Here is a 23756-nt window from a genome sequence, read left to right on the forward strand (position 1 = left end):
TTTCCTGAAAGACAAATTGCCTCTCACAGAATTGCTGCATAGTGATTGAGGATGACATCTTGCTTACTACACCAAAACAGGTAAATGATCACCAGTACCACCACAGCTCTAATTTTCTTTTTACTTGTAGTATTTTTAATGCAAAACAATACACTGAAGGGTAAAACCCTGAAGGTAGCAGGAGTAATAGAAGAAGAAAATCCCCAACAAAACAGATCTCCAAACAATTTTTAGAAAGAAAGGGGGGGAGGGGAGGAAAGCAGGACATGAGGGTGTCTCTACTACTGCAAAATTGAGTAATTGAGTGTTCTATTTTTGCATGAATAAACATGAAAAGTAACTTTCATCTGAAATAAGAGTCACAAGTCTGGAGTATAATCTAAAAACCAGACATCTCAGAGCACGAGGAGGAAAGGAAGGACAGCTGGTTCTCATCAATTGTGTTAACTGGCATTATGAGGCAAAACAGAACAATTTTATGAGATGTCACTACTCAGGTTACTTGGTTAATTGTAAGAGGAACTGTAATGGGTAATGATAACACTATCATCTTAACATGACACATGAAGGAATGAATCTTCAATTAGCACACAGAGTGGATCCTGCTCCCAGAGAAGGCAGCTACTGTGTGTTGCATGAATGGCTCCATGCTTTGGGATAGCAACCTATCCAGATTCTTGAAGTGAATGCAGATCTATTATTTGTCAGAGTGTTTCTTGGATTTACATGGAATCATAACATTTTAGAGCAGTTCAGAAGTTTACTGTGGTCAGTTTTCATGCTTTATCCTTACCCTCAGGTTTCCTTCTGATATCCTGGCAGATACAGACTTAGATATGGTAACTTTATCTCTTCTTCATTTTTCCCACTGTGCAGGCTATGATTGCATTCTCTGTCAGTCTCATGAGGTTGCATGGAGCAGGACTATCCCCACCAGCTTTGGGATAAGAAGTGTTTCAGTGCAGGAAAAATGCTTTTCCATAATCTTGCAACCTGATTTATTGGGTCAAATGTTGTTCTGACTTGTCACATGCCATCTGACATCAGGTGCATTAAATAGAGGAACAGGAGACAGGCCGGAATTAGCTTCCTACCATCAGGAAGAGATACAATTAAGGCAGACAAGATCTAGTCCTTCCCTGGTTGATGACAAGCCTAATAAATTATCAGAATAGTCCAGTCAGGAATGTATTTGTATACCATTTTTGTTTGTTTGTTTGTTGTTTTGGTTTTGGTTTTGGTTTGGTTTTTTGTTTTTGTTTGTTTTTGTTTGTTTTTTTTAAATTGTGGGCATTCTTATTTTGGGTGGCATATATTGCAGTGGGAATAGGTCTAAAGTATGCTACAGGTTTTGGAAGCTGGAGCTGTTCCTCCATTACAGGTTATTTCACCTGCCATATAAAAAGAAACACAGAATTAGAGGCACAGTCATAAATTTCCTTTTTAGTCATTGCAGGAGTTTTTAAAAACTTTTATGTTATTCAATGATCAGCATAGGTCATACCTATAACACCCTATCTACAGCTGTCTGCTGTGCAAAATAATTGTACATGTAAGGCTGTTTGGAAAGAATATTGTAGAGTTAGTGGAAATTTTCCTTGCTTGAATATCAATTACTTTTTCAGGAAACAATTCTTCAGAGATCTTCTAAATCACAGTTAAAATACTTACTTTTGATATTTTAAGTTAACTACTGTGAATTAAACTGAGATAAAACATCTAGACAGTCTAATAGTTTCTAAACTGTGTCATTTGAGCAATGTCTACACCATTGGCTGTTGAAATTTTGGTCCGGTTTGGAACAAAATTGCTCAGATACAATCTCTGTGGAGTGAAGGCACCCAGTTGTGGCAGATATTTGATCAGACATTTGGGAGAGGCCTGGAGAACCTCATGCTTCTGCCTTTTTGAGAGTCAAAGAAATCCTCAGGCTATCTGAAAGACTTACAACCAGTGCCCACTACTGCTGATGGTTTTCAGTACTATATAGGCTGGGCCCACAGAAGAAGAAAACCACGTTCAACCAAAATAAATTGCTACTGGGTACTGCCACTACTGCTTGCTCCTAGGTAATACCTAATCTGGGCTAGAAATGGGATGAACCATTATTTTTTAAATATTCTCCTAGGACTTTAGGGCTTAGTTTTAACTTTTCTTGGCTTCTGCTTCATGACCTGTGGGACAGCAGATCAGCAAAACGGATGTTTACCTACTCTTTCCCAGGGACATGACATTGTGCTGTCTCCAGCTGCATGGAAATTCATGCTGAATGTATTCTCACCGGTTTCTCAGATAATAGTGCTTGGGTTTGTAAACTGGTGGCCTTTTTGACAGCCTGTCACAGTGTCAGTTTTGAAGGCAAGGTGTTTTCAGCCTTGCTAGTGGAGCCAAATGTATGAAATTTTTTCTGGCCATCTTACTCTGCTGTGTCAGCAAAGCTCACTGTAATCTGTGAGAGTATTCATAAGCATGTTTTTGAGTAAGGAATGAAAAGCTAATTACTTTTTCTGACCTCTCTTTGCAGCCATTCTCTCTTCCTCTTTTTTCTTTTCTTCCTCTAGAGCTTTAATTTTTGCATCATACTCATCAGCACGGGTCTTCCACTCATTTCTGTTGTTCAGCAGCCCATCAAGCATAGGCTGTATTTCCTCATGGAAACGGGAGAATTCCTAATCAAAACACACCTCTCAGTACAATGCAGTGCAGAGGGAACGCTTGTCCATCATACCCCGGGAAAAAGCCTGACATCTCACAAAGATGATGCTTTGAAGAAAGCTGATGCTTTGAAGAAAGCACCAATGGCAGAAAGAGGCACCATGTTTCAATGTTCCTGAAAAGGGCAGATTTTCACTTGTCTACCTGTTCTTCTTCCCAGGAATGGTACTGCTGCACCAGGACACAGTGAACTGGGATTTGAACCCCTGTTGATAAGGGTGGGGTGTGTAAGGGTGCACTTTACTTACCTTATAGACAAATGTGCACACAAAGTCAATGAAACCCACTTGAAGCTTTGGAAGCTCAGCAGCTTTCCTTCGGTCCATCATGGGCTGTGGGAGGACACAAATTCACCATGATTTATGAGAACATTTAATTGAAAAACACACCTCTGTTTTCTCCCCAAAATTGTCTTGTTGTGTCAGTCTGGCAGTTCTGTTTGCTGTCCTAAAGACTCTCCCTCACAGTCCTCTTCCTTAGCTGCAGAGGAGTGAAGCGGGCACATTTCCACTGCTATTTTAGCAGAAATTTTAGGCAGCATTTGAAGTGTCTGTGGATGGGGAGGAGAACAGGTTTTTCCCCTGTGCCTCTCAAACAGATAACAGAAAAGGTTCATGTGGTAAAGTGTTGAAGAGGTTTTACATTGTCTAAAACATGCCTGAACAAGAAATTATATTCTTACAAGATCTTGTTAATTACTATATAATTTGTGATGCCACTGTAGGTAGAGGGAGTGCATGAAAGCCTACTTTAAAAATCCCCAAAGCACACAGGTGGAGGCCACTTTAAGGAATGACTCCTGGCTCTTTAAATGTCAAATTCATGTAGTGAAAAAAATGTTAGAAATGCCCTTCCATTTACTAATAATTCCTTGACTCTATGAAATCTCTGTTTGCAGGTTTTTTTATTTGCTAGAACCTCTCCTTTCTTTTGTGACTTATCTAGCTATTTTTTCATTTTTCCGTAAGGGACCTGCACAAAATCTCCAGAGGGAATCATCACTTGATGGTTCACAGCCACTGTACCCATCTAGAACAAGAGGCACTTTTCACTGTCAGGGATATTCTTCACTATCTCAGAATACACTTTTCTAAAGGATTTTGGCCAGCACTGTGATTTCAGGCAGACAAAGAGCACTCAGAGCAGCACTGCTTGTATTAAGTCTCTGCTGAGACTTCTCAGAGCAGAACCGCCGGTTCTTGCATGGAACTTACAATGGGCTGTTGCTGAAGGACGCTTATTTCCAAATCTCCTTGCTCCCAGAACTCAGCTGCTACCAGTAGAGCTACCTACATTGACACAGAGGGAAAAAAAAAATTAGCATCAACTTCAGCCTCATAACTAGATGCACTTCATGTCTCCATTCTGAAGCAAATTCACTTCTTATCCTTCTGTTTCTTCTTGTCCAGTCATAGCCTCACTCTTTCTGCCAGGAAGAGCAGCTGTGGCAATAGGCTTGCACCTGTCTAGTGACAGCTCAAAAGTCACATTGCACTGGATCTCATCGGGTCACTGATCATCTAATGAGAAACATTTCCAATGCATTCCCCTCGAGGATTTGCCTGCTGCTTGCCAGTAGGCAAAAAAAAAAAAATTTATTTTTTTTTTCTGTTGATCTTTTTTCATGCTGAACAGGAAGGTAGGTTTTATTTCTTTTACCCTCCTTTAAATTTTAGTGTTTATTATTTAGCAATTGCTCAAGTACAGTTCAGGAATGGACTCCTAAAGGAAATCAAACAACAGAGCAAACTGCAGGTAGGTATTGCTAAAATAAAGCCAGTGCATATGTAACATGTAAAAAAATCTCACTGTGACCCAAAAAATCTGTGTAGCTGGGAGGTTTGGTTTTGTTTCTGTTGTTTTTTGGTTTTTTTTGTAAACATGAATTTTGTACAGAACACAAAACCACAATTTGAAAGATTGGTTAATACATTAAAACCACAGCTATTCCTTTTGGTAATTTTGGTAGGAGACTTTGATTTAGCTTCTAGGCAGCTTAGAAATTGCATTGCTTTGAAGTATAAGCTATAGAAATCCACAAGGATGTCAAGCACCTGACCTTACTCTGGACTTCCCAAGGCTTTGTGATAGCTGACAAGTCACAGGCAGTCATCATCATGGCCCTAAAAACAAGAAAGAAGGAAATAAGATAATTTATTCCCTATTTTTTCAGGCTCAGGACCCTCATACCCCAGTACTGTATAAGGTACCCCCTGGCCCCTTCTGAATTGATAGATGTGTTGCAGTAACAGCCTTGGTTCTGACTGGGACACTCATCATAGGCTGCTCTCTTGATTAAAATGGAATTATTATGGGGAACTACTTGCTTCTGGTACTAAGACATTAAGATGGTTGCTGCTTTACTGGGCTGAACAAAGCATATCCTGGAGCTCTCACCAGGTGTCCACATCACCAGCCTTTCCCCAGAGCCAATTACTCACATGACAACCTCCTTCTTTGTTGTCTCGAGAGACAGATACTCAGTCCAGGCAGTCACGCTGTCGTATGTCTTAGACTCATCAACGATCTTTTGAAACATTGTTCTCTTTCTTTTTTTTTTTTTTTTTTTTTTGGAGGGGTGGGGGAGGTGGGGAGGAGGGGGGGAGGGGCAGGGTGGAAGGTTAAAAAAAAATTTAAAAAAAGAAAAAAGAAAAATACGTGAAACAAGGAAACAAACATGCCAAAACAGGTGGCTGCTTCTGGTATTGGTAACTCTGCCAGAAGTGTTTCCAGCAGTTGCTGTCCTGACACAAAACCAAGCACCATCATCTACTCCCTTAATTATTACAAATGCCTTAGGAATTAGTATAGTGGTGAGATATGAGCAGGTCCTTGAAGGTAAAAGATACTGCAAGTTTTGTCTGTGAGAAATGCTTCCACCTTTGTTGGCACTACAAGAAGTCTTTTTCTTTAAATGTTAAGCAAACTGCAGAAACCTAGAGCTAGCTGGAGTATTTTTAAAGCTACCTGGCTTTATATATTTAGTCTGGCATTGTTAACCTTGATTAAATAATCTAAATATATACAGGGAATTCTGATGAATGATTTATACACAATACACCCTTGTCTGGAGGGGCTGGAGAGCTGGAGAAATCTGAGGTTTCCATATTAGCAGAGAAAAGAGTTAGGCCATATCACAAAGTGACTTGTGCATGTGTTCTATCATCAATAATCCTGTGTCTTAGCTTAGCCAAGTCTTTGCTTGTGGTTCATGGACGAAGGAGGGCAAGGACCAGTTTATTCCCAACTGGTGAGGAAGCGGTGGTATATAGATAGAAAGTGCCATATAGGTATTGTATCTCCAGAGTAAGTGTTCTGGGGACTCCAACCTCCCTCAAATTCCTTTTTATTTGACTGTTTAAACTATTTGTAATTATACTGCAGTGCAAAGCAGTCTCTGGGCTTGACACAGTGTTTTGAAACACATTTTGAAAGCTTCTTGCTAATTAGGAAGTTGTATGTCATTGAGTTTCAGCCTTGTGTCCCAGAAAATTAGCAGGCACTGCTCTGAGACTTTGATTTTTTTGGCCCTTGGGTGTAAAATAGACTATGAGCTGGACATTCACCTACAATGAACTACTTGTTTCTTGTCTCATTCCGCTCTCACAGAGAAGTTAGTATAGTCCTGGCAAGTCCATTTACCATTTATGGGTATTTTCAGAGCTGAAATGCTAGGTAAAAACAAACAAACAAAAAAATCCTGACATTTCTTCCCATAGGGGAAACACATAGCCCTGCGTTGTTGGCAATAGAGGGTTAAAAAGTCATATATATGATTTAATTGAGTAGAAGTTCAAAATACTTTTGAATGATTTGAGTTCTCTCACCAAGTCTGAGGTCAGTATTAAAGGCAGCCTCCTAGAGCATCTGTGATGAGAGCTGATGCATGGGTGGGGAGCTTCCAGAGCAAAGCATCACATTTGGCCTTTGTACAGTGCCAGCTGCTTTCTGCCTTTCACACATGGTGTACATGACCAACTTACTTGAAGTAGAGTGCCAGGTCTGTTGCTATAATGGCAATTTCCATCAGGTGAATCACATGCTCATGCTGTCTGCGGTTGAGGTTCTGACATATATTCAGTGACTGAAAAGAAAAGGGCATTGAAAAATCCAAGCTCTATGTTGTTATGACCTCTGGGCCACCTCCCTTTCCCAGATATGTTCACTTTTCTTTCCATGGCTCATGTTGCTCCTCTTGGGTGGGAGGGGCGAGGGCCGGTTCACTGAGTGCTGTGCCATTTCTCGTTTAATGAACGGGGAAGGTTGTTTGTTACACAGTGTCTACACGAACCCTGTCCCCTGACTCCACCGCAAATTTGCCTGAAATTAAGAGTTGGCTGTGGGAATGTGTCAGCCTTGGACCTGTCAGAGGGGGCACAGGAGAACAGCCCTGCATTTAACATATTCATATGGGGATAATCATGAGGCTTGTGAAGAAACCAAGACATGCATTTAGGAAGTCGATGTGCTTTGGTCCTGGGTGAGCATAGAGCCCTTTGGAAATGAGGCAGCTGCAGTTTCTTGGCATCCAAGCCAGAGAAAAGCCTTGTGCTGACAATTCTGTTGTACTGAAAAACTTCCCTAAAAGGAAATTATTCATGCCCTTACACTACAGCTCATTACCAACCTCCTCAGAGAGCAAGAATTTTCCGAATTCCAAGTGATGTCTCTCTAAAATAGAGGATCCATGAAGTTTAGCCAAAGGATTTTGAGATCTGTTTGTATAAAGGAAAAATTGAAGATATTAGTGCAGCACTTAGAAATGAAAAGAGGTGTCTAATTTTGTATTTAATTTCTGTCATACACATAAGTTAATTCTTTTTAAAAGGCTTATGAGTAGAACTTTTTAATGGGTAATGACTTCAGTCTGATAGAAAACTCTAATGACATCGCTTATAACTCTTTGGACACTGTGTAAAACAGTCTTCCAATTACAGACTTCACTCCAAATATGTTTATGACTGGAATATAATTACTCAGCTTAGTAAATTTGTTTAATTCCTGAATAACTACATGTTGATATCTGATAATAGGAACAGAAAAACCTGCGATCCTTGGACACCTTTGAAAAGCAAGGACACCTACAATCCCTGGACACCTCCTGAACAGCAAGGACACCTGCAATTGTTGGACACCTTGCTGAAAAGGTGTCAAAAACACAAAACAGCTTCATTTAACATTTTTCCAAAGCTTCAGGAAATATAAGGCAATATAGCCAGCAAGCATTGCAGAAGAGCTGTGGTTTGACTACTTTAAGTGAGCAACAGAGCCTTGACTAGGTAATGAAATTATGCAATTGTTTATCTGTAGCTAATGACTACCGAGAGCAACATTTTTTGTTGCTCAGTAGATGTTTTGTTTCTGTAGGTAGTGAGGGCAATGCCGAGCATAGTGCTTTCTCCATAGATACAGAAAAAAATTGTCACCTTATGTCCAGAATGCTTCTGTTGGCATCCTAAGTCTCCTGTAATGCTCAGGATACTGAGTGCCTGCTCTGCACCTGTTCTACACTGTAATGGTGACGTAGAGTTCTGCTTTAACCAAGGGAGGTTTTCTAGGAGGTAAAGAAAGGCCCAGAGAGTACTGCAAATTTTCCCCACTGGCCAAAGCATAAGCTCAAACACTGCAGCAAGCTGAAAAGCGTGCTAACTTGTAAAAAAAGGTTGACACCCTTGTGTATTAAACAGAGCTGTACTAGAGTTTGGTGTGATTCCAGCCTGATTCCACTCCAAGCAGAAGCAACAGAAAATAGTTTGAAGTGGTGAGAAAATGCTTACTTCATTTGGTAGAGGTTGTTGGTTCCCCTGTGGTCGATATCATGGCACAGAGCAGCAGTTACCATTGCAAGGGCTTCAAGGTCAGTGTAGTAACGCTTTAGTTTGCCAGTCTGGAGGGAAGAGAATTTATATTCCATACGTTACCATTTCTGACAGGAAAAGGTACTGAATGGTGACTGCTCTGTGCTGGGGATGCCCTGGGACAGTCCAGAAGAACTGAAAATATTTGTGAACTGAAACACAGTACACAGTTGACTTAGGTTAAAACAGGGAATCAGCTGGTAATAAAATATTTCAGACCCAGGCAGGCACATCTGTAGTGTTTATGTGTTTGATGCACATGTGCAGGGTTGACTGCCCACTGCTATAGAAGCCTTGGCCCTAGGATTCACCCAGGCTGTCATAAGCACCCCTCCCAGTCAATGGATGTAAAGTACTCCATGAAAAGGCTCTGCACCTTTCTGGGTAATGTGGTTGTCAAGCTGAATCACCTGAAGGATTGTCCAGGGGTGGTAGGCATAAGTCTGCTGCCAGGTGTGTGGACAGATTTGTGACAGCTGTGTGGAACCATCTTAATTGGCTCCTGGCTGGTCAATCCCTCATGTGGAGCAGCAGTCTGACACCTGCCATCCTAGCTGAGGCACCTGTTGCCCTGAGGACCTGTGAGAAATTACACATGCCATGCTCACACCAGCAATTAGACCTCCACCTGTGTCTGTTCTGGATGGAACTTGAAAGCAAGAGTTTGCTTCCATCCCATCCCAGTCAGCCAGCTGACTTCAGTCTGGCTCTTACTGTCAGAATCTACTTGAAGAGTGGAAGTCCTGTAGCCTCTCTCCTCTACTCTGCAGAAGGATCTAATCTGAAATCTATTCACATACACCATACACATCTGTATCTATGAGAATTAGAGCTCTCCATTCATTGGCCAGTATTGACCAAAGCTTTCTTCACATGTAATGCAGTCACTGTCACTTCAGGCAAATGGAGACCTTGCTTAGCAGGACCTGTGCTGGTAGAGGAGTGACAAACCTTTTTTCCTACACCATGGTTGGAAGGGAGCCCTGCGTGTTTCTCAGGTGTGACAGAAGACCTGCTGTAAAAAAGGTGTGCTGTGGAATTCACCAGGGTGGTGTGACCTTACCGTCAGGAGCGTGAACATGGTCTGTGCAACATTGAAACCGTGCCGCCAGTTGTGGTAAGTTATCTTCCGGTAGCCTTTGCTGACAGAGTACACAAACCTTACCAGAACCTGCCAGTGGGGAAGAGGATGTTAGTGTGGGTGATGAAGCTGCTGCCTGCTCATCTTCCAATAAGGGTCATGTACAGAAATCGTGGATGAGCTTCAAACCAGCTCTACAGAGCTGGGCCCAGGAAGGGATCAGAAGTTGTAATATCATCAGATATTGATAGAGTCTATCAATGTTGATAGAGTAAAGCCTAGTGGAGAGCAAAAGTGGACACTAAAATTTAGCTGTTTTTTCTCCCTCTTTTTTCTTTTTTTTTTTTTTTTTTTTTTTTTTGGTAAGAAAAATAAAATACCAGAGATGCCTCTGGAATAAACAAGAATCAGTACTGCCTAAAGGAAAAACTATTTAATCTCACTGGTTGTGAATTTATTGCATTTTTCTGTTTCTCTAGGTTGTCACTTATAAGATTTTTCCCTTTGTCTTGTGATTGATTAATACTGATCACTCTCTTCAAGAGATATGGATCCACAGCTGTAGAGATGAATGATATTTACATCACCTAAAGTATTACAATATAGGGCATTAAACAGAAAATTATTTTGTTTTCCTCTGCAGTCTACTTCTCCAAGTGTACTCCCTCTTGCAACTATGCAGGTTTTCTCATTAAAGAGCAAATTCATTTCTTAAAATCTCAACTATAAGGATCACTGCTCTTCACACATCTTCCAGGGCTTAGCTGTTCCGGAGTAGATATTTTGAATATTTTTGACACTGACATTCTGCGTGTAAGAAGCACAGAGGTAAGAAGCCCCTTCACTTCTCTCCCGATTGCCATCCTGCCTTTCCAGGGTGAGAAAATTCTTCCTGCAGTTACCCCCAGATCCCACTAGATGGAAATCGACCTCACATGATGCGCAGAGAAATCCCTTCGGGAGCAGCAGAGCTGCTGAAATGCCAGGTTCACAATTCCTGTCGGGTTTTGAACTGCAGAAGTCGTGAGTTCGCAAGTCAGGGCTTATGGGGTCCTTGTTCCCGTGGGGTCACACCTTTCCTGTCGACAGGTTGGTGCCAACTGCGCCAAATGAAGGCACGTCCATGTTTGCATGGAGATGAAAAACAAAAGGGCTTGCCAGAGTGGCTGTCAGCATATCGTGGCTGAAGCGGCAGGGTACCTACTCTAGCCAAGGAAAAGGCACACAGGCAGTCCGCCTGTCGCTCCTGGGAACTGTTTTAGCACGGCGGCTGTGAGTGGCATTGGATACAGAATGTGCAAACAGCCTTTTCCAGAGTCCACCGCTCACCCACAGAGACCTCACAGCAAGCCCACACCTGTGGCAGGCAGCGAGGAGCGGAAGAGAGCAGAAGAGGCTAACTTTATGCTCCAGTCCCACAGGAGAGACTGTTCCCTGTCTTCAGCAGGGTGAGGGGGCCCAGGACCCGCGACCCCCTCCCTGCAAGCCCCCGTGAACCCAGTCCTGTGGCTGTTCTGCGAGCTGGGCTGGGCGCGCACAGGGACCTCAGTGCCAGCCGCAGCATGGGCCAGTCTGCTGTACATCCAAGGCAGGAGATCCTAGCTTTTGCCAGCTCATACCTCCTGTGGGATCTGGAACTTTTTCACCACGCCAAGCTCGTAGTACATCTGAATGCCACACTTCACCAGCTCTAGCTCAGTGCAGTCAAAATCAGAGAACCTGAACTCATAGATTTCAAACTTAGTGGGCCCCGGGAGTTCTTCTTTCTGTAAGAGAGGTAGGCTGGTTTATTGCTGTGCTGCTTATATCATTCCTAAGCTTTGCTAAATAAAAACTTTATCAGTCTGATGCTGCTTTTCTTTTAGAATATAGCACATAAATAGACTGAAATGAAGCTTTTCATAATAAGCCCATTAGTGGAGGAAGAGGGAGGGCAGTTTTGTGCAGGAAATATTGTTTGTTTCCTGTTAAACATTTGATTTGTTATAATTTGAAGATTCAAAATGGGGTAAGAGTTACAGCCCTCGTTAGTTACTCTGAAAAATAAAATGCATGACAAGCCAATGTGGCTGACGTGTTTCCAGATGGACTTTGAACCCCTTAAGATAAAGAGGCAGAGAGGAGGGACTCCCCAGGAGCTGCAGAAGGCACTTGCTGACACACACTAATGATAATCTCAAAATCATGCAGCAAAGGAGGGCAGGGTATGCTTTGCCTTCACCCTTCACCAGGTAACAGCATGCCAACACTGGGAACTCTTCCCTACATCTATGCAGACGATATTTGCTTGCCAGGGCTGTTCTTTCCAGCAGTACATTGCTCTTACCAGAATGCTTGTCAGCTCCTCTTCGTCACACTCACTTGGCTCCTTCCCCAGTTTTTCCCGTGTCGGCTGTAAAAAACAGGGGCGTGTTAAGGAGAAAACTGAACCCCACTGGACTTTGCACGGGCAGCTTTGGGGCAATCTAGGGCAGCTGTCATATGCAAATTGTGCTTCTTTCCTGCACCTTACTTCAATTTCTTATCTTCCAACACATTTCTCCTGGTAGTGTTCTCCCTCTCTTTGATTTTGTTTTGTTTCCCTCACTTGCAGATGTCCCCCTAGAGCCAATGTCATCACTGGGTCCTCTAACTTCACCTCCTCAGCACTAAGGGGATTTTGAGCAATAAATCAATTTCTGTTCCACTCCTACAGCCTTGCCCTGAGTAGCACCTCCAAGGCTGGCTTTGCTGAGGAAGTTAGAGAGAGCTTAGTGGTGCAGTGTGCCACAGTGGAGGGCAGACCATAGAACCAAAAGAAAGACTCATTCTGCCCCTGTGCAGTTACTAGGGCTCAGGTGCTGCCACCATGTCATGGTGGCTGGAAGCATCTCTGTGAAGTGGAAGACCTGTGTCTGTGCCATAAGTCATGGGCCAGGCCAGTACACCTGGGTGTGAGCTTCACGTTGTGAGGCATTACCAGAATTTCCTGGATTTCATCCTTGTCACATTTCACGTGGTAGAGCACCATGTCCTGGGCAATGTCCTTACGGTTCTCCAACTTGTTCATCTTATCATATGTGTCCGTGTTGAGTACAGACCAACCCAGGAACTGTGTCAAGGACTTGTTAGGGGGAAGGGAAGGAAACAGTGAGATAGCCATAACATGTGTTCCTCAAAGACACAGATATATGACACTGGACGATATATTTTTAAAGAAAGACAAACTCAACTTTGGCCAAAATTCTAGCAATGAGCAACCACATCTTTGCTCCCAACTGTGACTTGCTCCTCAGCAAAGCAGCTCCCCTCCTGTTGAATCTGCCCAGGCCTTGAGACCACCCACGCTGTGGAGGCTGAAGGACCCTCTATCCAGTTCAGGGTACAGAAGACTATTTCTGTGTTGCTGCAGGTGTCTTCATGCCTGTGGAAAGGCCACAATGTGACCTTCTGTCACAATGGTGACAACAGGTCAGGAGCTCTCACATTAAAGGAGAGCAAGGTGGTCTCATCACCTTTCACATGTATTTACTCACATCCTGTGCTTGCTTTCAACTTGTTTGCTCTCCAGTGGCCAATTCAAACAGATTTTTTTCCCTGTGACATTTTTGTTTGATAAGAAAAGTCTATTTCAGGAAATGTCCTGATTGACAACAGGTGACAAGAGCTGAATACTTATATTTCATGGAAACTAGTATAGGAGCATTTCCAAGGAGCAAGGTCTTAAATCACAGCCACTGCTGATAGATATAATAGCTGGCCTCCATTTTTATTCTAGCTACACAGACAATTTCTGTGTAATTTTTCAAGGGACTTGCCCAGCTAGTGAGAGCCAGCTGTCAGGTATGTGGACACAGGTCAGAATGGTAGCGTTGGCACACAGTAGCTGCTCATGGCTAGGTGTACAACCCAAGAACGCTGAAAAAGCATCACAAAAACATAGCCGGGTTTCCCATACCTAACTCCCCCAGTATTTCAAACAGTTGCTTTCAAAATCCAAAAATTTTCAGTCTCTATAACACCTCTGATGTATAACACCCTTTAATCAACGAAGATACCCACTTAAATGCAAAGCACTCAGGATGCTTTGCAAGTGTACACGGAACAATAGTGACCCCTTCAACTATATGAATTTCTTCCAGCAAGAAACTATACCTCCATGAGGGTTTCATCCTGCTCATCAAATGGTTTCCCATCTTTTCTGTTATAAAATGTGACAACACCAACAATTTCTTCCCTTTTATTCACTATTGGCATGGAGAGAACATTTTTGATAGTCCATCCTGATTCATCTAGAGGACCTTCCTTGAAGCAACAGCAAGGAGAAAGACATCATGTACTTAATATGTTTTCTAAATACATAAGCACTCCAGTGTTACACTCAGACTATAGGCAAAAGAAGTATTTATATGCCTAATATTGACTTTACATTACATTGCAAAGAAATAAAGTTGAATCCTAGATAGAATTGGAAATTTTCACAATACCTGAAAGTTAAACATCTCATCTGCAGCAGCATTCATAATGTTGCAAATCTAGGGGATCATACAGAAGAAAAAAGTATTACAATATGGGCAATGAGAAGTTTAACTGCCAAAACAAAGGACTGAATTGCTGAGAAGGCAGCACAAGTATTTTTCATCTTAGACAGACTCGAGGAATCCTAGGTTAAGTACTTACAAATCCACTTTCAGCTACATAGGCTGGCAGTCCAGTAACTAGTGCCCAGTGATCTGGGGTAGGATTTCTAACAAAAGAAAGATGGATAAAGGAAATTAAAGGTATATGTTTACTGAAAAAAGATCATGGAGATGAAGTGTGTTCAGCTGATTGTATAATCCAGGTTTAGACCTGGAACCCCCAGTCCATAAATGGTCCTGTTACTTTCAAAGGATCCATATGCACAAGCAAAAATTTTCCACATAAGTAAATACTTTCCTTTCAAGGATTTAAAACAAAATACCTGATAAAATATCAGTTTGTAGTGACTTTGTAAAGAGTCACTCCTGGGAGTGAAGGCCATGTTTCAGACCTTCAACACAAAGAAAGATAAAAGGAGATTCCTGGCTGAGGATGTCTGCCAGCCTGAACTTTGAACACTGCTGTACCCAACAAATGAGGGCCTTTCTTGCAGCACATGACTAATGTAAAGCAGTGTTACCAGAACTGGGGGAAACCTCACTTATGCCCGATTTGCCTAAGCTGCCCAAGACTCCTCTGAAAAATTCAGTGGCAAGAAGAGAGGGCATTTCTTAGAAAGAGGGAGTCCCAGTGTGTCAGGAGGGGAGAACAGGCCAGAGGTAGCCTTAAGATGGGGTGATAGAAGGATTGGAGAGAAGCAAGGAAACCTCATCACAAGGGCATCCTGGATGAGGCTCAGCCACTGACACAGGGAAGGCATAGAGGAGAGTGATGCCTCTGCCTGGCAAGGAGAGCAGAAAACTGCAGGCAATCACGGCAGCTCACTTCTGCATCTAGAAAGATTCACTGGTTGAAGTGAATTTTGGAGCCTGACTTCCAAGTTAGGATCCCATTGCCCTTGAGGAAATGTTTATCCTGCAGAAATGAGAGTTGAATTACCAACTTACATTCTGACTCTCGATCCTCTATCAGTCCTTTACATTTCTCCACATGGGTGTCTTTAAAACGTGGGGAACCTTGTTTTTAGCTACACCCTGTGTCAGTACCTAGCATTCAGGGACTTGGCACTTACGGGATGACTTTAATGTCTTCTTTTCCATGTAATATATAATCAATGACCTTGTAAAAGACTATTTCCTACAAGTAAAAAAAAGAGTGGTGTTAAAATGAGTGGTGAAGCAATCCATCCAGAGAGGAGAGAGTTAAAGAGATCTTGTTTTCACATACCCTGCCATCCGGGGTTCGAGGTCCTGAGTAGGGAGGTACTTCTCCCAACAGGACTGGCCACAGGTCAAAAAATTCCTGGTTTTAAAATTAAAAAAACATTTTTAGAGTAGAAAAGTTAATTCCATCTCAAGCCTCAAAGTAACCATTGCTCTACCTTGCTGGTTTTGGTGTTGTGTAAACAAGGCATGAAATAATAAAACTAATGCAATACTAGGCAGCAGAATGATACCCAAATATCCAAATCTGGAAGTGTCAGGTGCATTTATATGGCTGCTTATTACCATATACTGCCTATACACAGAGCACTGATTCATTCAGTGAACAGTGAGCACGGGCTGTACCCAGAGCAAACAGCTATGACAATGTCTTTGTGTTCTTCATTTTCTAAAGTGTGATTATTGCCTGACCTATTACTTGCCAGACTGAAGAAGTGAAATTCTTGTTTTACTTTCTTTTCTTATGGTACATTGTAATGTTGATCAAAGTGTCTTTAGCTTACACTAATGATCTTTTAATACACCTCTTCACAAGGCAATATGCTACAAGAGCTCTGTCAACAAGACAGTCAGCCTGACCACGGGACAAAGAGGGCAAAGACTGGCAAGGATGCTGTGTAACCCTCACATAAAGTTTGCCAAAGGTGTAAACCATCAGCACAAATCAGAGGTAACTTTGATTCTGTCAGCTTGTTTCCATGAAGCCGAATTTCATATTGTGAGCGTGAATGAGTCCTTGAGGAAGGTGGCTTGTTTGCTGATGGTTCTACAGGTGTCTCACTGTGCTTCCGATACCCACAGACTTTGTGAGGTTTGTCTGCAGGTTTTGACCAGGATTGCCAAAGTCAGACTCATCTTCCCCTCCTCTGTCTTCCCAGCCTCCGACAGTCCCATTCCAGTGATAAGCTCTTCCCCTTTCCTCTGATTTCATTAACCTTAATCTTTGCACAGTAAAAATATGCTAACCAAAGCAGGAATAGTGGCTCAAAGTTAGCTCACGCTTTTACCACCTCAGTAAATCTCACCTGCATGCATCACCCCTCAGTGGGTAATAGCAATCAGAAAGATGCACAGCACGCATGTGAACACTCACCTTCTGCTTTGTCATGTCCAGGAGGCCGACCGAGTATCGGTCACAGTTCAGGTATGCTCTCACTGTATAAAAAGCCTTGTGGAACTGCCTCTCAATGTCCGTCAGCTCCTCAAAAACCTTATTAGCTGACCACAACAGCACCTGCAGGGTAAAATCAAAATGTAAGCACAGCCTTTCTCAGAGATGGGCTTCCCAAATGTTGGTTACAGTTCCTGAAAAATGCAGGAAATCTATACCACTTGTTCACACTGGGAATTACTAGGGAGAAAGAGTCAGGCCATCATAGTGTTATGTAGGAATCAAATGCTACCAATACAGCACAAAAAAATGTAGTAGTGTCAGGCAAAAAGCTGTCCCCACTTAAATTTCATACCCATCAGTAAAATGTTGCATCCAAAACCAGTTAACTCCAAACGCATTGTAAGTTCCAGAGGTTGGTGTTTGAAACTTTCCTCAAAGTGTTTGAGCAGCTGGTTTTTGTATGTGCATCAGCCTATGATCCGTTTCCCCATTTCACTTGTGAAAGCAGATGTTACCCAAATACTGCTCTGAAATGGTAAGGAAATCATCTACACTCTTGGTTGGCTTAGTTAGTGCATGCGTGCCTGTATCCAAGGTGTGTGTCTGGCTTTCTGAGCCCAGGAGATATGAGGAGCCATGCTTCTGAATGATGCTCTCTGCATGAGAGTTGCCACCTGAAGCAGACTGGACCTGTACTTTGAACAAGAAGTACTGTTACATGGCCACAACCAGAAAAAGTGTGCCTCACCTCTTCACTGGGCACTAGTAGATGTTTTTGAGCAGTTCTGAGCTGCACAAACCATTAGATGAAAATGAGCAGCAGTCTAGCTTTTTGGCACCTTACAGCATGCAATGAGTACTGATAGCCACAAGCCTGGTGAGGACTGAGAGAAACAGCTGAAAAATGTCTAAGTCAAGGAATGATGTAAAGAAGTTGGTAAAAATGTACTGTATGGTTTTCTAATAAGACTTTAACACAGTATCTGAGCACAAGCAGACTAACCTGGTTTTGCACAAGCCATTTTACTCACAGTATCACCAAGTCTTTGCTGTTGGGATTTGGAATATTAAAATTCTAGACCACTTTTGAGAATGTCATTTGCTCACTCTGTACTTCAGTACTTTAAATTCTAACACAATGAACTGTAATAACTTTCACACAGCCCCTAAGACCTATATTAGTCAGAGGTTTGACAACTGAGTCATTGGCAGACCTAGAGCAGTGTGTCCTGCATCTTGTTCTTGCTTTCCTCCCTTTGTGTGGGACCTGCTCAGACAGCAGTAATACATGAACAAGGACTCCTGGGTTCAGTCCCAGACTAGGTCCATTAGGCCCTCCACCTTATGGGTCTCCACTTTGTCCTCTAGCCCCTTTCCTACCCTGACTAGTTCTGCTGCTAAACTCCCACCAGGAATAAACCTTCGCTGGCTCCACTTTAGTCAACTATTTAGCATTGCTGGTGTCTGTATCACTGGACCATCATCCATGTTTTTGATAAACAAAAAAAAAATTAGGCAAAGCATAATAGATTAATTAGAAAGCATAAGTGCTGTTCCAAAGCTTCAAAACAAACATTCATTCTGCATCCATTTTGCTAACATAGGCATTTAGTCTCCATGGCAGGCCCACTGGAGAGCAGAGCGTGGCTGCCATGAAGCACAGGTGCAATTCCATGTCCTCTTGAGTGACAACTATTGCCTCCTGCACAAAGTGGTTGCAGGGATCCACATCCATCCCAATAAATCTGAGAGTCCTACTACAACCCATCTAATGGAAAAGAATGGTGCCTGACTTTCAATCCAGAATATCCTCAACCCCTAATATAGGTTCTTTTCTACTGATGGAGGCCAATACAATATGCATATGACAATTTTACTGGCTCTAAGAGGAAATTTAATAGCACTTTTTAATGAGCAGATAGGGGAAAAATATCACATTCTTAAGTGTTTCAGAAAATCTCTTGGTGCTGCTGTCTGAAATGATTAAATGATCCAAGAGTGCTTCACAGCCTCAAGCCAACAAAACATCTAGAGGTCAATCCTGCTGAAACTGGTGCCATTGTATCAGGTCCTGCAGTTTTGCCAATAGCATAAGAAAGAGGGAATGATGAAGGACTCTGGGAAAGAAGCAGTAGCTGAAAGCAGTTGAAGGCATCTTTCTTTCTGCTCTTCAGTAACAAATCTCTGAAGACCAGATTCACCCTTTAAATCAGAAGATTGTATTGATTTTATTTTGAGATAGCCAATCTGCATTTTCGCTCTTACCTGGCCTCTTCGAGTCTCACAGTTGTGAAGATAACTCAAGTGATAAATTTTCAAGTTCAACGATGCAAAATTCAGATACTTCAGAAAAAGCTGAAAAGGCAAATTGTGAGATTCCACTGAATGCAGTAGCAACTTCATGTGTACGGTATTTCATAACACTGCTTTTAAAGCGTCAAGGTAATTTCCCAGGATAAATGCTTCGCTTTGCACTGCCATGACATGAGGCTTATCCCACTGTATCTTCCCTGAAAGATCTAAGATAAGCATCCTCATTGTAAGCCTCTTCTATGAGAGTGTGAGTGCTCTTTAGGGAAACTCACACCAGTGGATCTTCACTAAAGCAGGCATCACTAGCGTAAAGGGATCTCTGTTACACAACAAAAGTAGCAGCTCTTTGACAGGAATTCAGCTATTGACCACTTACTGTTTCATCAGAGGTGGTGAAGTGTGGGCCGTTCAGCTTATTTATAGCCACAATGACAGCAACCAAGTCTTTGCCATTCAAGATGGGTGTCGCAAGGATGCTTTTTGTAGTGTAGTCAGTGAGCTCATCAACAAATGGGCTGAACTGGGAACACTGTTTAATAGAGAATTTACAAATAAGCATTTTTCACAACTTGTCTTGAAACCAAGTCCAAGCACAGCCCCTTCAAGTAAGCTGCCTGAAGAAAGTTTTGTTTAAAAATTAGTGAGGAAAAGAAATGGGTTAGCAGAAAAATCGAACCATGCACAGGTGATAAATCTAATATCAAGAGCAGGTGTGGCTTTTGACTGCAACATGTGCGTGTTTAACTTTCTGTGAAGATCTTGCCAATCATAACCTTTAATATGTCAAGCTCTCTTAGAACAGGGGGGCTCTCCATGGGTTATTCTCAGATCAATGGCATTCTTCATGGGACCTCCTCCATCCTTTCCTCTGACTTCTTGTTCGCACTGGAGAGTAGGTAGAGCCAGACAGCACCGCATAGCCACAGGGTATAAACCAAGGCAGTCAGTGGCAAGTTCACCCACCCTCATTTTTCTTCTGCTTTTACCGTGAAGCTTGTTGTCAGCTTGCAGCATCTACCCTTAGTTTCTCTTGAAAAGCAGAGAAAGGAAAGTCCAGGGAAAGCAGGTGGCCAATCACTTCACCTGCACAGGGGTCATATTGATACTATCATCACCTGCCACGGGGAGTGCAGGGATGGTCTTGCTGACCAAAGATATTGTCCCTGCTCAGGTGAATGAATTGCCATCTGTAAGTCGTTCTGTTTGGGTTAGAAAAAGCAGCACAACTATGATCATATTCAGAAGTTTGCATTAGAAAGAATGATCACTCCCTAATGAATCTTCTCCCCACAGCTTCCCCATTGCTGGCCTTTTCTGCCAAAAGAGGTAGACCAAGCATTTAGTCCCTGGGTTTTCTTCAAAGAAATTGTACTATGGCAATATCTAAAACCACTGGAGTTGCATTGCAGCACTTAGCTTACAGATCTGAAATCGCCCCGTGTATTTGGAGAAACACCAGAAACCAAAAAACTTTAAAATTTAAGTCCTATTCTGATGTTTCTCCCAAAACCAACAATACCCCCAGAAAAAACCCCAAAAACCCAGGCTGCAGAACTAAAACAGCATCTCAGTATGTTCTGTGGAAGACAAGGAAGGTTTTGCTGGAGGGTTGGGATATGCCAGTGCTGAGCAACAAATGAATGAATAAACAGATGGTCTCTTTGTAACTAGCAAACAATAGATGGAGTAATCCCAAATGCCATATTTGGGTCACATGGATTTTAGTTTTATACCTATGATTAGAACAAGCAGATTGTTATTCCCACCACCCAGGTCTGGATGATTGAACCAGAAGTATGGGGAGCAAATACTGTCATGAAGGCATAAACACAAAACATTAAAATTGCTCCGATACTGCAGCTGAAGTTTTTGCTGAGTTTTTTTGTAAGATTTTTAAGATTTTGTAAGATTTTAAGTAAGATTGTCTCTTGCTGCTTCTGATGAATATCATCCATACACAGGTTACTCTGGGGTCCCCCCTCTGATAATAACGCCTCTAAATGCCCTTAGCTAAACCTTTATCACAGAAAACATTTTCGAAGTTCTGTGTTGGAAAAACCTCTTTGAACTCACTGTAAAGAATATCTATGTCTTTGCCATTTACTCATAGAATATAAAATTGCGTGGAAAATTCCATGTGCATTCAGTGCAGGTCTGACTACTGCACTCTCTTCTGCCAGGTTAGACGTGATTTTTTTTTTTTTTAGTTAGACAGGCAAAGTGTAGCAGTGCACTGTTTGCAGGCATTAAGACCTAGTGTAATCAATGTGCTTAGTTTCACCTCACCCCATAAATGAAATTGGAAGGAACTTTCAGACTTGCTGCTAGTTTCCAGTACACAGCTACTACACCACACGAGCTTTGACCAAGCACTGTGATGTGCTGCTGCCTCTTAACCCCAGTGAGCCTCTCTTCTACCCAGATAATAGTGGAAAACGTACCTCACGGACATCCTTGATGTTCATGGTTTTCTTGGTCTGAGCAACATGGCCCACAATGCCTATGTCCAGTGGATAGACAATCTCACAGTCTGGGGAGACCAGGCATTCCTCCAGAGTACTTCCTTCTTGGATGTTGAAAAGCCTTGTTGCCAGTTCAGGAGTGCCATTTCTCTGCCTGTACATGAAGAGACTGCAGCGGTCAGCATGAATAAGGGACCTGATTCTTCTCAAAGTCTTGAAAACAACTTTCTCCATGTTGATGCTTTCTTGCATGTCTTGGATCAATTCAAACAGTATTTCACTCTCATTGTTATCCCAGGACTCTGCTTTTAGTTTCTTCTCAAAATACTGCTTGGCAAAAGCAGGGTTGCCATCAAGAAACTTCTCCACATCGTCTTCACTAATGCTCATTGTGAATGCCCTGGATCTTGTGGGTAAGTAGTAGTCCAAAGATGTGCAAGCAGCACTCTAATTTCTCATGAGTCTCTTAAATTTTTGTAATAGAAGATTCTGCTTCTGGATTAACCAAGTTTGAGGTATCTCTGCAAAGAAGGGCTTGTCATCAGGAAGATGTATTCCTTTATAATGCTGAAGGTGAGTCTGTGGGAGGACAGATCTTCTCAACCAAAGAGATTAGATGACCTCTACAAGAGCTTTGGGTCAACTTTCCTCTTCTTAATCTAACTGCAAACAAAAACTGAGTACTCACAGTGTCTGAAAACACTCTCCTTTCTCTTGATAAACAGAACTGAAGCAATTCTATTGAGGCAGCAGCAACAGGGAAGGAGTGCATCTCCTAACATTGAAATAAGCTCTTTAAAGTCTAATTAAATATATACTGCTTGGGCCTAATCCTTGGCTAACAAGGTGACCATCTTATTATTTCTGCTCTCCCAGCTCCCAGCACTAGCAGAAGTGCATTATTCGCAAAGGACTCGGTGGCCAAAACAAAAATAATGAGGTAAAGCTGCTCAAAATGGTAGGTCTCTCTCTACTACTACATTGGTCTATAGCAGCTCTTATAAGAGCTGTTCTCTAAGGGAACCAGCAATCCTGGATGTTTTAGTTCAGGGTTTGAACTGAACCAGCAAGGTATAAGGTCTTTGTTTCTTGCTAGTAAGAGCCACGACAGGAAAACACGCCTCTTAGTGGTACCCATATAGGAAGGAATCTGGAGAGTTTCTGTTTGGAATTGCTGAATTGATGCACTCTGAGGAAATGTGGGAAGCCCTGCAGACAAAATCAAAAACACGCACCAAACAAAACCCAAACAAACTGGGAAGGTAGAAATATTTCCCTCATCACTATGAGAATTAAAGGTGTGAGAAACAGGAGTTGTATCACATCAATGAAGCCACAACGCTGCAAACAGCAGGTTTGGGTCAGTGTGATGCTGGGAGGCAAAGTGCTACAGAGTCCATTACACTTCAGAGAAATTAAACAATGCACAGGAGATTTCATTACTGGAGAGCAAGGGTGAATCCCATCTACTACATTGCTGGAAAATAAGCAAGGCTCACCTCCTCAAGGAGTAAGGATCTAAGGGTCCAGGTTACCTGTGTCTATGAGTATTGTCACTTCTGCCAGAAGTGGTTCAATCCAACCCAAAAGTGAATGTGGATGCCTGTGAGGAAGGTGGCTTGTGAGGAAGGTGGCTTGTTGTGGTAATATTCAGTCAGGATATTAAAATAGAATTATTGTTCAAGAAGAGGTGGAGGAGGTGATGTGTGCCACACTGCCTTCCACAACAATGTTCTAGCAGAGGAACAAGGTCCTGCTCAGCTCTGGCATGGTGGGGTGCTGCTCCAGGCCTCCAGTCTGGGGTGAACAAAGCCTTTTTGTGAGCAACAAACAGGACTGTCCCAGGCACAGGGCTTGGGGGCAACAAGGAATTTTAGTTTTAGGGAATTTAGGGATGGCAGCGCTTCAGGCTGCAGCTTTTTCAGCAAGGTTTCATATGCTGCAGCAGTTTTCTGGGTAAAAAAGGGGGCAGAAAGAGCAAGAGGCAATTTTCTTTGACTTTGAGTAGAGGCAACAGCAAGAACTAGCTGAGAAATGAAGGTAAAAGACAGTTCAGATGAGTGAGACCATGAAATTAAAATTTCAATCTGGAGAAAACAGCCTTTTTTGTAGATTATGTGTTCCTGTTGATCTTAAACAAGAGAAAAACAGGCAGAATATGTATAAGTGTGGCAAAATTATTGAAAATGTGTATAAAAATACCATGAACAAGTAAAAATAAAAAGTCAGAAAACTCAAGATCGAACATGACGTTAAATTAAAAGCAACGTACAGTACAGCAATGTACAGCAATTTAAAAGGTAAAATGAAAAGCAATGAAAATTCTCTGTTTATTATGATAATAATAAAGAGTGAAGAGCAAGAATAGCA

General features: G+C 42.2%; 1 protein-coding gene across 1 annotated transcript; it reads right to left on the reverse strand.

Annotated features, from left to right (window-relative positions):
- Positions 1 to 217: 217 nt before the first annotated feature.
- On the reverse strand, positions 218 to 21929 carry PDE6B (phosphodiesterase 6B). The gene is made up of 22 exons (XM_058826155.1): positions 21366 to 21929; positions 19301 to 19453; positions 18877 to 18966; positions 16591 to 16731; positions 15502 to 15576; positions 15347 to 15411; positions 14314 to 14380; positions 14121 to 14168; positions 13789 to 13938; positions 12614 to 12757; positions 11981 to 12046; positions 11274 to 11420; positions 9637 to 9744; positions 8493 to 8602; positions 7343 to 7430; positions 6699 to 6799; positions 5157 to 5264; positions 4775 to 4838; positions 3930 to 4004; positions 2964 to 3047; positions 2513 to 2669; positions 218 to 1391 (listed from the first exon to the last, which is right to left on the reverse strand). The coding sequence occupies exons 1-22, from the start codon at positions 21774 to 21776 to the stop codon at positions 1333 to 1335; spliced, it is 2511 nt and encodes an 836-aa protein (XP_058682138.1). The 5' UTR covers positions 21777 to 21929; the 3' UTR covers positions 218 to 1332.
- Positions 21930 to 23756: the final 1827 nt, after the last annotated feature.

The sequence above is a fragment of the Poecile atricapillus genome, chromosome Z (assembly GCF_030490865.1).
Source record: "Poecile atricapillus isolate bPoeAtr1 chromosome Z, bPoeAtr1.hap1, whole genome shotgun sequence".
NCBI lineage: Eukaryota > Metazoa > Chordata > Aves > Passeriformes > Paridae > Poecile > Poecile atricapillus.